General features: G+C 35.2%; 1 protein-coding gene across 3 annotated transcripts in view; it reads right to left on the bottom strand.

Moving 5' to 3' along the window:
• Positions 1-15,138, bottom strand: part of LOC138327970 (medium-chain acyl-CoA ligase ACSF2, mitochondrial-like) — a 23,070-nt gene continuing 7,932 nt past the window's right edge. Inside the window, exons 8-16 of one of the 3 annotated variants that reach the window (XR_011209145.1) lie at positions 14,920-15,015; positions 14,196-14,344; positions 13,703-13,871; positions 12,672-12,779; positions 11,396-11,544; positions 11,058-11,199; positions 5,834-5,944; positions 5,287-5,607; positions 1-4,373 (exon numbers count right to left, since the gene is read on the bottom strand). Coding sequence is in view for 2 of the 3 variants with exons in the window: in XM_069274501.1 (XP_069130602.1) it covers positions 5,473-5,607; positions 5,834-5,944; positions 11,058-11,199; positions 11,396-11,544; positions 12,672-12,779; positions 13,703-13,871; positions 14,196-14,344; positions 14,920-15,015 (1,059 nt within the window). In the remaining variant the exon portion in view is untranslated. Of the gene's footprint in view, positions 5,608-5,833; positions 5,945-6,035; positions 7,212-7,437; positions 7,549-11,057; positions 11,200-11,395; positions 11,545-12,671; positions 12,780-13,702; positions 13,872-14,195; positions 14,345-14,919; positions 15,016-15,138 lie in introns of those variants that run through there. The other 2 variants (XM_069274501.1, XM_069274500.1) reach the window with 2 other exon arrangements.

Genomic DNA, 15,138 nt, shown 5'->3' on the forward strand with positions numbered 1-15,138 from the left:
TCTTTTTGTGACAAAAAAAAAAAAAAACCATATTTTGGAACATTTCTAACTTGTGTCAAATTTATTCTGAACCTGTTTCAATAATACATGTATTGTATTTTTAAAAGATATTAAAATGCATCAATACACTGGTTCATATTTTTGTAGCTATTATATTGACACTGCATGATGCTTCAACCTATACACAGGACAGACCCAATATATACAGGTATTGATCCTCAAAATCTTCCAAATATTTTTACCTTTAAACCTATATATCCTTTTCCCAATATGCTACTGGAAAATATCACAACTTTATTGAATTGTCCTTTTCATAATTACCCTTGGTGAATTTTTTTTTACCCAATTGCTTGTAGATAAGAAAAGGATTAATTGTAATAAAACTACATAATTCATAATAAGAAAAGTAACAAACTGATAATCAAGCTGCCCTGGGTCTATTCGTAAATGAGAATAATTTGTTTTCAAATTCACATATGTCATCCTAATTGCGTCCTTGGAAATTTGTTCTGTAATCCATTACTTTACAGAACCCCATAGCAGAACAGCAAAATAGGTTTTAAAAATAAACTGTTGACCAGTTGACAGGTGGGTTTATAAGTTGAACGTTCTATTAACAGCCAGGGTCATGTAAGGACGTGCCAGGTTTGTTGGTGGAGGAAAGCCGGAGTACCCAGAGAAAAACCACCATCCAGCGGTCAGTACCTGGCAACTGCCCCTCTTGGGATTCAAACCCGCATCCCAGAGGTGGAGGGCTTGTGGTAATATGTCGGGACATCTTCTTAACCACTCGGCCACTGCAATTAACAGGTGATTTGCTTAACCCCAAGGCTTCCCTTTTTGCAAATGGGGTTAAGCAAAAAAAAAAAAAAAAAGTTGACAGGTGAAATGTTTGCTTAACCGCTTAACCCCATTAGCAAAAAGGGAAGCCTTTTAAGTAATCTTCCTCTGTCTGGAAATCAATAGAGTGTAAGATTTGAGAAAATAAAATGAATTCTAGAAAGTTAGTTGCATGTTGTACCAGTATTAGAACCATTATTGAATGCTGCTGCAATTTAATTCCATATTCATTATGTAGGTCAACATTTTTCTCAATTTTTTTTTTTGGAAATTGGCTTTTGAAATTCACGAATATGAGTTAACTATTTTTCAACATTTCAGGGATCAAATTTTTGCAATCATATCAATATTCCAATATCCCTGCAATAATAATATTAGGCTATATGGTACAATGATACTTTCAGTTTATTTTCAAAAAATATTAGGACTTTCGAGACTTTTGGTTAAAGATGCACACCGCCGAGAGAGCATAAATGATATTCATCAGTTGAACAATAATAGGTGTTTAATCGTGTATATATATGCCTAATTAACACAAAAAATAATATATAAAATAATTTATTTCGCCTTTGGTCCATGCGCTATCAGTACTTCATTCCATATAGGATATAGTGACACAGAATTTTTTCGGGATGCAATTAATTATTTTTCATATGTTTAACTTGAAGTAAAATTAGAAGCTCAAACTTTTCAATGGTAGTAAAGGTGTAAAGTAAGTAACTTTTGTAACTGAAGAAAAATACTAAATCGTCGGCTCCTGTTTCTGATAGTGAAAAAATACCATTTGTCAGCGATGGAGCATCTTTAACCTAATTATATCACTGGTTCATGTGAAACTTTTCGAGATAAAAAATATAATTCTGATTGAGTTAGATTTCCACACTCTGAAATTGTTCCAAACAAAGAAATATCCCTTTAGGCGTTTTAATTGATGAAACAAACCTCAAAATAAACAAAGAATAAAGAATTTATTTTTAATATATCATTGCTAATGCCATTTCAATATGAAAATAAATGGTATTTGAGTACCGGTGTACAAAGTCATGTACATTATTATATAATATGCAGTACAATATCTTTAAAAAAATATGAAAACATCTGAGCAATATAGTAATATTATCTAAAAATCAACCAAATCTATACAGCACCTATTCAGGTATAAAATAATTCTAATAATAATAAATAGACAATTCTGCAAATTACAATCCCACAATTTATGTAAAAGTACAGAGTCTTAACAAGTTATTCCTTTGATAATCTAGGTCAAAGGTCAAAATGTAACTCACAATGACCTACTTTCGTGATAATCCAAACTAATCAAATATGTAACAGTGAACAGGACAGACAGCATTACATCTATTTATGTAAAGATATTGATACAAAGCTAGTTAAAATTTAATGTGTGATGTGTACTAGCTTTATCAGACAAATAACAAAGCAGCATACCGTTATGTACACAAAAGTGTACAAGTTGTCTTCGCAAATGAAAGTCGAAGACTCATGCCCTATTGGCATTAATTTTGGCACTGCTGGGTATACAACACTATACATGCTCTAGCATTGTGATAGGCCGAAATGACTCAATCTCGAAACTCTGTGCCTAACACTAATAATTACATTAACCATATCATACTTATCTTGACTATTCCAAAGATTGAGGTGTTTCCCTATACTTTCCAACATGAAACCAGAGGGATCTTGGCGCCCACCAAAGAATGATCTATATCTGACAATGGAAAGATGGATCTTTTCTCTACTTTTTAAACTTTTTCAAACATACAACACATAAAATTTGAGACCGATCGCTTCAGTACCTTTTGAGATATAGCATTAACAAACTTCAACTATCAAAATCCAAAATGGCTCCTTGGCAGCCATCTTGTCGATCAATCGGCCCAAAATCGCAATTTGCACAACTAGGACCCTAGGGGAACCTACATGTGAAATTTGAGAATGATCCATTCAATACTTTCTGAGAAATAGTGATATCAAACTTTAAACTATCAAAATCCAAGATGGCTCCTCGGCGGCCATCTTGTTGATTAAATCGGTGTCCCAAATCATACTATGCACAACTAGGGCCCTAGGGGAACCTACCTGTGAAATTTGAGAAAGATCCATTCAATACTTTCTGAGAAATAGAGATAACAAACTTTGAATATCAAAAAAAAAAATGGCTGCCTGGCGGCCATCTTGTTGACCGATCGGTCCCAAAATGCAATATGCACAACTAGGTCCCTAGGGGAACCTACATATGAAATTTGAGACAGATCCCTTCAGTACTATCTGAGAAATAGCGATAACAAACTTTAACTATCAAAATCCAAGATGGTGGCCTGGCGGCCATCTTGTTCACTGATTGGTCCAAAAATGCAATATGCACAACTAGGGCCCTAGGGGAACCTACATATTAAATTTGAGAAAGATTCCTTCAGCGCTTTCTGAGAAATAGTGATAACAAACCTTGACTATCAAAATCCAATCTTGTTTTTCCGATCAGCCTAAAAATCTATATGGCATAACTAGGGACCAATGGAATATTCCATGTGAAGTTTGAACAAAATCCCTTCAATAGTTTTCAAGAAATAGCGATAACAAACTTCAACTGCCAAAATCAAAGATGGCTGCCTGGCGGCCATCTTGTTTTTCCGATTAGCCTCAAAATCTGTAAGGCACAACTAGGGACCAAGGGTACCCTCCATGTGAAGTTTGAACAAAATCCCTTTAGTAGTTCTCAAGAAATAACGATAACAATTTTCAACTGCCAAAATCAATGATGGCTGCCTGGCGGCCATCTTGTTTTTCTGATCAGCCACAAATCCTGTATGGCACAACTATTGACCAAGGGGACCCTCCATGTGAAGTTTGAACAAAATCCAAGGGGACCCTCCATGTGAAGTTTGAACAAAATCCCTGCAGTAGTTTTTAAGAAATAGTGATAACAAGCATTGTTTACGGGCGGACGACGGACGGCGGTCGACGGACTACTGACCACAGACGCAGGGCGATTTGAATAGCCCACCATCTGATGATGGTGGGCTAAAAATGTTTAGAAATAGCTGGTACATTTTAAAATCCGTATTAATTCTTCCTATTTTCAATGGTTTTGACCAGCAGGTTTTGCTGTTTGACAAATTAATTGCATTAACAATTAATTTGCAATTAATCAAATTAATTGTACGATTTTCCTGGAAAACATTCATGGTCTTCAGTGAGACCAAAGAAAAATATAATCAATTTTAATTGATCGTTTATTGGTTACACAAAACTGATGATCAATCATAAAATTGCAACTGATTTCCAACACTTGTCTTAGACCTTGACAACTGAGGTCAACTAGAATATAACATGAAGAAAAAATCCATGCAAAATAAATCAAACTTAAACAATTTGTTAATAAAAAACATGCCATTTTAACAAACAAGTTTACCATGAAACGTCCAAAGATGTTGCAAAACATTCTTAATGGTCATCCACAAGTAAGGCTTTTTAATTGTATATCCACAACCAGCAATCAGCAGCACCAGATGAACCTAGAGAACATACCATTCAATACCTGGCTCAGGATTTACATCTCTTTTTTTTGATGATTGTATATCCACAGTGTTAAATAAAAAAAAGTCTTGAGGAAATTTCAAAATCTGAAAGGATCCTGCAGAGATAAAAATTCACAACCTGATATCAAAATAATGCCTAATACTTCAGTGTTCTTTCCTTCATCATACTTAATACATAACACTAGATAAAATAAAACCTTTGTGACAGTCTGTAGCACTAGAGCAATTCCACTGTTTAGTTTCTCTTTCTCTCTCTCTAATATTTCAGTCTTATTGCACTTGCTCCCAAACTAAATGATATTTCCAATACATTCACTTGAACAAACTTAGAAGTGTGCTACAAGTCCAATATCAAGTCTCATAGGTGTTGTTGTCAGGGAGTTATTTAAAGATTTTAACCTATTTGACCACTGTGACCTTGATTGAAAGTCAAAGTCATTCATTTGAACAAACTTAGTAGTCTTTCATATTAGCATGCAATGGGTCACATATCAGACAGTGCCATAGAGTGGACCTTTGGTTTTTCAGAACATGTCATTTGAATGAAAAGTTTAAGGATGGCAGACAGAGCATGGCTCACAATGATGAATAAAGCACGATCACTATAGGTTATCTCGACCCTTAGAGTCTATGTCTTTCACTTCACATACTCTGCCAAATGTTGAGCATAGCTAGGCCAATACAACAGACTGAAAAATGTAAGAAATAAAATATTCTTGTTTCTTGATGAACAACACTTATATTTCACATGTGAAAAACATCAAACTCTCCACCAACTTCTATGAAATATAACATATTTATTAAGAAACATGAATATCCTCTATGTATCTGTTGTTACATTGTAATTCATGCATGACTGATGTTTAGATTGAGGTCATTGTTAAGATACCTTATTTATGAAGATGGCTACAACAAAAGTTGGGGACTCCAAACTATCGTATTAGAAGATGGCAGTATGTGGGGTTGGACAGATTTTACAGGGTTATACATAGTAAGGAAATCTGTTCCAGACTACAATGTGTTGATATGTAGGGTTGGTGGTACATTCTGGTGGCTATACTTCTGTAGTTTGTCATTAAGAGAAGACATTTCCCAGTCCTAATTCCTTGGAAGCAGCCTCACGTATCTTGTACTTCTGTACTTTCCCAGTAACTGTCAGAGGGTATTCCTCAACAAAACTGATATACCGCGGCACCTTGTACTTGGCAAGCTATAATAAAAACATAGAAAACATGAATAACTTCATTAGAATTTTCAAAAACTTCAACTTTGATTTCAAATAAATTTTACTAATATATAATGTTTGAGTTACCCCCCTTTAAATAATTAAGATGTACTGTGTTGTTCTGTAAATAGAAGCCTGATGTCTAATCATTTGATAAAATGTCTTTTATCAATAGAACTGAATGGCCTTGACCTGACAAATGCAAACTGACCTTGCCCTTACAGAAGTCCTTCACCTCCTCCGCTGTGACCTGCTGACCTTCCTTGACCTGTATCCATGCACAAATCTCCTCCCCTAGACGTTTGTCTGGTACTCCTACTATCTGAAATTATAGGAAACATCTTGCTTATTTCAGTTGTCATTAAAATATCTTAATTGGAATCCTGAAATTTAACTTTTTTTGAAATCCACAGTGTTAAATAAAAAAAAGTCTTTAGGAAATTTCAAAATCTGATAGGATCCTGCAGAGATAAAAATTCACAACCTGATATCAAAATAATGCCTTATACTTCAGTGTTCTTTCCTTCATCATGCTAATTACATAACACTAAATAAAATAAAACCTTTGTGACAGTCTGTAGCACGTAGAGCAATTCCACTGTTTAGTTTCTCTTTCTCTCTCTCTAATATTTCAGTCTTATTGCACTTGCTCCCAAACTAAATGATATTTCCAATACATTCACTTGAACAAACTTAGAAGTGTGCTACAAGTCCAATATCAAGTCTCATAGGTGTTGTTGTCAGGGAGTTATTTAAAGATTTTAACCTATTTGACCCCTGTGACCTTGATTGAAAGTCAAAGTCATTCATTTGAACAAACTTAGTAGTCTTTCATATTAGCATGCAATGGGTCACATATCAGACAGTGCCATAGAGTGGACCTTTTGGTTTGCAGAACATGTCATTTGAATGAAAAATTTAAGGATGGCAGACAGAGCATGGCTCACAATGATGAATAAAGCACGATCACTATAGGTTATCTCGACCCTTAGAGTCTATGTCTTTCACTTCACATACTCTGCCAAATGTTGAGCATAGCTAGGCCAATAACGACAGACTGAAAAATGTAAGAAATAAAATATTCTTGTTTCTTGATGAACAACACTTATATTTCACAGGTGAAAAACATCAAACTCTCCACCAACTTCTATGAAATATAACATATAAAGAAATAACATATTAAGAAACATGAATATCCTCTATGTATCTGTTGTTACATTGTTATTCATGCATGACTGATGTTTAGATTGAGGTCATTGTTAAGATACCTTATTTATGAAGATGGCTACAACAAAAGTTGGGGACTCCAAACTATCGTATTAGAAGATGGCAGTATGTGGGGTTGGACAGATTTTACAGGGTTATACATAGTAAGGAAATCTGTTCCAGACTACAATGTGTTGATATGTAGGGTTGGTGGTACATTCTGGTGGCTATACTTCTGTAGTTTGTCATTAAGAGAAGACATTTCCCAGTCCTAATTCCTTGGAAGCAGCCTCACGTATCTTGTACTTCTGTACTTTCCCAGTAACTGTCAGAGGGTATTCCTCAACAAAACTGATATACCGCGGCACCTTGTACTTGGCAAGCTATAATAAAAACATAGAAAACATGAATAACTTCATTAGAATTTTCAAAAACTTCAACTTTGATTTCAAATAAATTTTACTAATATATAATGTTTGAGTTACCCCCCTTTAAATAATTAAGATGTACTGTGTTGTTCTGTAAATAGAAGCCTGGTGTTTAATCATTTGATAAAATGTCTTTTATCAATAGAATTGAATGGCCTTGACCTGACAAATGCAAACTGACCTTGCCCTTACAGAAGTCCTTCACCTCCTCCGCTGTGACCTGCTGACCTTCCTTGACTTGTATCCATGCACAAATCTCCTCCCCTAGACGTTTGTCTGGTACTCCTACTATCTGAAATTATAGGAAACATCTTGCTTATTTCAGTTGTCATTAAAATATCAATTGGAATCCTGAAATAACAAATGACAAAATACTTCTCTTTTAAACAGTATGTTTTTGAGTTACAATATTGATTTATAATACCTGATGTTCCATTTAAAGCCTACTGTTACCTTTGACAATGATAGTACATCACATTATACAATCATGCCATTGTTTTGTGACCTTGCGAAATCTTTTAGTCGAGAGTTGGAAAGTTACACCCACTAGGTTATACAGAATCAGATAATGGTATTATTAAATATCTTGTACATTTTTGACCTTTGCATTAATCTGAGCAACCTTGATATTCAGATAATCACTAATCATATATATATACAGTAAACTTCTTTCACTCAAACTGCAAGGGATCTGATTAATAAATCAAGGAATATGAGGTACTTGAGTCATCAGGGAAGGTCATCGACAGGCAAACACTTGGATATCAAATTATGACAAACCGCACACGTCAATGACAATAAGCTGCTGTGTTTTACAGCATATTATGATTTATGAAATAGAAAGCAGCCGCAAAGCGTGGCATTATCCCCCGCACCCCACAGTTGGTAGAAAAACCCAAATACATCAAGGTCAAAGTAAAAATTATTCAAGTATAGCTTTAAATGTATGCGAGTATTGTAAAACTAAATAACAAAAAATAAATAACACTATACAGGTAACAAAAGAAACCTATTCTGATGTATAAAGAACGTTTCATGGAGCTGCATTGAACGGTTTTGGAGTTATAGCCTGGAAACAAAAAGAAACAGTTATTTGGTAGTTTTTGACGAAGTTTCCATGGTAACAAAAAAAATTCCAGAAATCGAAGGTCCACAATAGAAAAATGCACAACTAAGGCACTTTTTTGATGTATACAGAAAGTTTCATAGAGCTGCGTTAAACAGTTTTGGAGTAATAGCCCTGAAAAGAGTCTGGGACGGATGCATGGATGGAGCCCAATTTGATGTCCCCCGGCAAACGCATTTTCGAAGGAGATATAAAAAAAACCTAAAGGACAAACCACCTATTCAGCAAAGAGATGGTTACAATACTATATATGTCAAGCAAAGTATTTCTGTCAAGGAATAATGGGTATTCGAGATTATATAGGGCCACGGTTGGGACCATGCAATCAGTTTGACTAATAAGGCATGTTAAAGGAATGTGAGTTTGAGTTATTAATAAGCGGGGTTATACTGTATACATCCTTGACATTTGAAGCAATACATACAAGCACATTGACTTCTGAACTTTTTAACCTGTAAATCTTTGATATGTGTGATTTTTTTTTTATTTTGAATTATAACTTCCTTGTCATCCTTGATCTTTGAACATGAATACCTCTGATGTTTTAGTCATTACTTATCTGTACATATTTGACCTTTGAACTTGAACTATTAAACATGAACACTTCTAATGTTTGAGCTATTACTTACCTGAACATCTTTGACCTTTGAACACATGAATACCTCTGATGTTGAGTCATTACTTACCTGAACATCCTTGACCTTTGAACTATTAAACATGGACACCTCTGATGTTTGAGCCATTACTTACCTGTATGTCCTTGACCTTTGACCTATTAAACATGAACACCACTGATATTTGAGACGTAACTTACCTGTACATCTTTGACCTTTGAACAATTAAGCATGAACACCTTCGATGTTTGAGTTATTACTTACCTGTACATCCTTGACCTTTGAACTATTAAACATGAATACCTCTGATTTCTAAGCCATTACTTACCTGAACATCCTTGACCTTTGAACACATGAACACCTCTGATGTTTGAGTCATTACTTACCTGAACATCCTTGACCTTTGAACACATGAACACCTCTGATGTTTGAGTCATTACTTACCTGTACATCCTTGACCTTTGAACACATGAACACCTCTAATGTTTGAGTCATTACTTACCTGAACATCCATGAACCTTTGAACACATGAACACCTCTGATGTTTGAGTCATTACTTACCTGAACATCCTTGACCTTTGAACACATGAACACCTCTGATGTTTGAGTCATTACTTACCTGAACATCCTTGACCTTTGAACACATGAACACCTCTGATGTTTGAGTCATTACTTACCTGAACATCCTTGACCTTTGAACACATGAACACCTCCAATGTTTGAGTCATTACTTACCTGAACATCCTTGACCTTTGAACACATGAACACCTCTGATGTTTGAGTCATTACTTACCTGAACATCCTTGACCTTTGAACACATGAACACCTCTGATGTTTGCGTCATTACTTACCTGAACATCCTTGACCTTTGAACTCATGAACACCTCCAATGTTTGAGTCATTACTTACCTGAACATCCTTGACCTTTGAACACATCTAATGTTAGACTCATTACTTACCTGTACATCCTTGACCTTGGAACACATGAACACCTCTGATGTTTGCGTCATTACTTACCTGAACATCCTTGACCTTTGAACACATGAACACCTCTGATGTTTGAGTCATTACTTACCTGAACATCCTTGACCTTTGAACACATGAACACCTCTGATGTTTGAGTCATTACTTACCTGAACATCCTTGACCTTTGAACACATGAACACCTCTGATGTTTGAGTCATTACTTACCTGAACATCCTTGACCTTTGAACACATGAACACCTCTGATGTTTTAGCCATTACTTACCTGAGCATCCTTGAACTTTGAACACATGAACACCTCTGATGTTTGAGTCATTACTTACCTGAACATCCTTGACCTTTGAACACATGAACACCTCTGATGTTTGAGTCATTACTTACCTGAACATCCTTGACCTTTGAACACATGAACACCTCTGATGTTTGAGTCATTACTTACCTGAACATCCTTGACCTTTGAACACATGAACACCTCTAATGTTTGAGTCATTACTAACCTGAACATCCTTGACCTTTGAACACATGAACACCTCTGATGTTTGAGTCATTACTAACCTGAACATCCTTGACCTTTGAACACACGAACACTTCTGATGTTTGAGACATTACTTACCTGTACATCCTTGACCTTTGAACACATGAACACCTCTGATGTTTGAGTCATTACTTACCTGTACATCCTTGACCTTTGAACACATGAACACCTCTGATGTTTGAGTCATTACTTACCTGTACATCCTTGACCTTTGAACACATGAACACCTCTGATGTTTGAGTCATTACTTACCTGTACATCCTTGACCTTTGAACACATGAACACCTCTGATGTTTGAGTCATTACTTACCTGTACATCCTTGACCTTTGAACACATGAACACCTCTGATGTTTGAGTCATTACTTACCTGTACATCCTTGACCTTTGAACACATGAACACCTCTGATGTTTGAGTCATTACTTACCTGAACATCCTTGACCTTTGAACACATGAACACCTCTGATGTTTGAGACATTACTTACCTGTACATCCTTGACCTTTGAACACATGAACACCTCTGATGTTTGAGTCATTACTTACCTGAACATCCTTTATCTGTGGGTGTTTGTATAGCACATCCTCAATCTCCAGGGGGTAGACATTTTCTCCACCTCTAATTATCAAATCTTTAATGCGGCCAACAATTTTACAAAACCCTTCCTCATCAATAATGGCTGTATCCCTGAAAAACAAAAATACAGCAAAATAAAGAAACCAATTGTTACTTTGCGGATTTCAAATGAACTGTGTTTGTAGAGAGAGAAATGAGACATAATAATGACCATATCTAAAGTTAAAGTATCTTAATAATAACTTCTTAATCTTTGTTTTCTCCTTCTATCTATGAGAATGTATATACATGTATGATATGTACCTACCCTGTGGAGTACCATCGACTCTCACTGATTACTTCAGCTGTTTTCTCGGGTTCGTCCCAGTACCCCAGCATAACGTTAATACCACGGATATACAGCTCACCCCTGGTCCCCACGGCAACCATGTTACCATCCTCATCTACTACCTTGGCCTGAAAATAATAAACAATAATTGTATTTATACTGTAATAACATGTACATCACCTAATATCACCATGTTATCTCCATTATATCATGATTTATAGTCTAGTTGTTTCCCTCTTCACTTCTATAGGTTCCAGTTATCTCTTGTCTGTAGAATCGAGTTGTCTCATCTTAACAATACATGATCCAGTTACCCCCCCCCCCCCTTATCCCAACACAATCAGGTTATCTCCCCTTATGTATCTCTACATTATCAATGTATCTGTTTCACTACAAGGCCCAGTTACCACTACTGTCCTCTACATAATACTTAGAACTTATCTCTCCCTTATCCATTTACAGTTAAGTTGTCCCCCTTTTCCTTTTTCTGGTTAGTGGGTCCCTATTTTGATCAGAACTTGTTATCTCTCTTCCTCTTAAAGGGACAATTCACTCAGGCTAATTCTTTTACATAACCAAGAAGCAAAATATGGCATAAATGTATTGTTCTACAATTCTTATAAAACATATAACATAAAATATTGACAAATTCCACGTCATTGTTTAGTATTTTAATTGATACTGTTGTAAATACAAATCGTTGAACAATACCATTAAGCAGGTACAATATGTACGCTGTACCCATGCATACCTGAGCCAAAGTCATGCACGCTAAACAAATGAACTACTTAACCACTGAGGAGGTGATAAAATGATTTGTTAGGCAAGACAATTCACCTAATAAGGTAATCAAACTACTAGCTGTCAAAGCGATTTGAGCAGTTCTAGACAAAAGTTACATTACTCTACGAGCAAGGGACAGGGTTCAGCATACAAGATGTTTGACCACAATGTGTAATGGCGGACAGCGAGCGAGTTTGAACATTGCAAACGCATTTCACCACCATTGGCTTTTCTGGCATATCACAGCAAAACCGACTGATCTAATTTCCATGTGAACTGGGTTTTTCCGATATATGTACAAATTTTAATGTTCTCTTAGACTGAATTGTCCCTTTAATGTGTGTTGTTTTCATTTATCTCAATATTTGGCATTTGATCTTCACCCTGTTACTTTCCTTCTTACATATTCCAGTGTTTACCCTTTTCACAGGCTAAATTGCATCAAGCTTTTCATTATCTGAACCCCTCTTACCTCCACGTGGTCCAAGGGTCGTCCTACAGTAGATGTCCTCTTTTCTAGGTTATCATCCCTCATTGTCTGGAAAGTCACAGGACTGTTCTCTGTTGTACCGTACGCCACCTAAATTATCAAAGTCATATAAAAAGTCACAGGACTGTTCTCTGTTGTACAGTACGCCACCTAAATTATACATTGGTGTAAAAAGTCACAGGACTGTTCTCTGTTGTACTGTACGCCATCTAAATCACACATTCATATAAAAAAATCAAACAGAAAATTGCTGTTGAAAGACAATAAATCAAAGTGCCAAGGCCACTCATAGATGCTGTGAATGAAGGACTCAAACAAAGGAATAAAGAAATTGGTTTTTCATTTAAATATAGAATTTAGTAAACTATACATAAGTGTGCAGTGTTGAATTTCGGAGTTTAATAAAAAATATTTACGATATACCGTACTTATTTTATGATATTTAAAGTTTTTCAAGAACAATAAGTTGAATAACTTATTATCCTGAAATAACTGTAATAAATTTTATTTCTAAATTATTTTTGAAATAACAATTTCAACACCAATGAAACCGCTCAGAATCTGAGTATCATTTTTTTTATAATTCTTTATTAATTGCTAAATTATCAATTTCATCAATGTCTCTTCAAAGACAAAAATATAATAAGTAAACATTTTCTTATCTTAATATCCACTTAACATTGAAGAATATTTTCGGAAAAATATAACATTATAAATATTACCATTTCCGGATAAATGTACAAATTCTATGTCTGTGGTTTTGAATATTGGGGTTTTATTTTTTCATACCATCAAGTATTACGTGAAATGAACAAAACAACTTTTAATTTTCATAGCGGAGTGGTTTCATTGTTTTGATGTGCACAGGCTCTCCGAGCGTACCTAAGAATGCTGTTTTACAGCATCAAAAATCATTTTGGCAATGAAATCTGTGGTCTATTGTACAAGCAGTGAATATTTAACTGTAGTTTCTATTAGTTTTAAAGAACTGTTAAGAAAATTTGACAACCTACTGTGACTTGAGGCATGTGCATCTTCTCATTAACCTGTAGCATCACCTCCACAGGGCAGGGTGAGCCCGCCATGATACCTGTACTGAGGGAGGTCAGGTCATACTGGTCAAAGTCAGGGTGGTTCAGCATGTCGATAAACATGGTAGGTACTCCATAAAGAGATGTACACCTACGACAGAAAACAGTCAATAATAAATCATACGAGTTACTAGATGTCTACATAAAATAGACCTCAGCTATAAACTTCACAAACATTTTCTTCGAAGAACTTTTCTTAAGTTGTACACTGCCATTATATCTTTACATATTAGCAAAGATGGCTTCCAAATTTTCCCATACATAACAATGAAGTTGTATGAAATGAAGCCTCAGTTATCTTTTATCATTTGGTTTATAACAATATATTTTTGTTTTTAAACTAGAGTTTTATTTTCTGTGTGTTTAAAAAAATTACAAATCAAAAGAATCATGTTTGTAGAAGAAAGAAACTCACTTTTCATCAGCTACAGCTTTAAGAGTGGTCCCCGCATCAAACCCTGGTCCAGGGTACACACATTTGACTCCATGGGTTATAGTACATAAGCTGGCCATCACCATACCAAAACAGTGATATATAGGTACTGGTACACAGATTCTACTCTCCTGTCAACAAAATCACAAAAATACAATACAGGTAATACCCTTAAATGCAATGCACTATACCAGGTACATCTTTAAAATACAATAAAGTATACCACATGCATTGTGAAAAAAGATACAATATACACCCTAAAATACATCTTACCCCTTAAATATATATTCTATCATACAAATTTCAATCAGTGATCCTTTATGATTTAAACTTTCAATACATCAACTTCAAGATACCAAAACAGAGTTAGTAAAGTATGATTACTATCAATTACTTACACCTTTTGGTGATTGTGACGTCATATTTTGACATCATTTGTTGTGACATCTAATGAGACTAACTTGTTTAAAGGAGTTATACATTAAAACACCTCAACCAGCAGGTGCCCCCTCCCCAGTCCTTCATTCCAGTCAACATAAATCAAATACTTGGTGCTTATTATGGTGGCTAATATTCTATTAAATGTACTCGCCTAATCCTACACCTTTTGATCTCAGAACCAATATAAGTTACAGATATTTACAATAACTCAGTGAGAATTTTCCAGGATGTTATCTTCGTTACTGTGGCTATAATGATAATTCACCTGTGTATGGTATCCGAGTCGATGCCCCATAAAAAAGCTGTTGTTTACGATGTTATGATGAGATAGTGTAGCTCCCTTAGGTACTCCTGTGGTTCCCTGAAGTAAATAGCATCATGTCATCACAAAAACCGGCATAAGCAGTTACACAGGTCAACATTTCAGTAATTTTTACCAAAAGCGATAAATTCTTTACATTGGTTTTAAAATTTTGTGATCTGG

This window comes from Argopecten irradians, chromosome 7 (genome assembly GCF_041381155.1).
Source record: "Argopecten irradians isolate NY chromosome 7, Ai_NY, whole genome shotgun sequence".
NCBI lineage: Eukaryota > Metazoa > Mollusca > Bivalvia > Pectinida > Pectinidae > Argopecten > Argopecten irradians.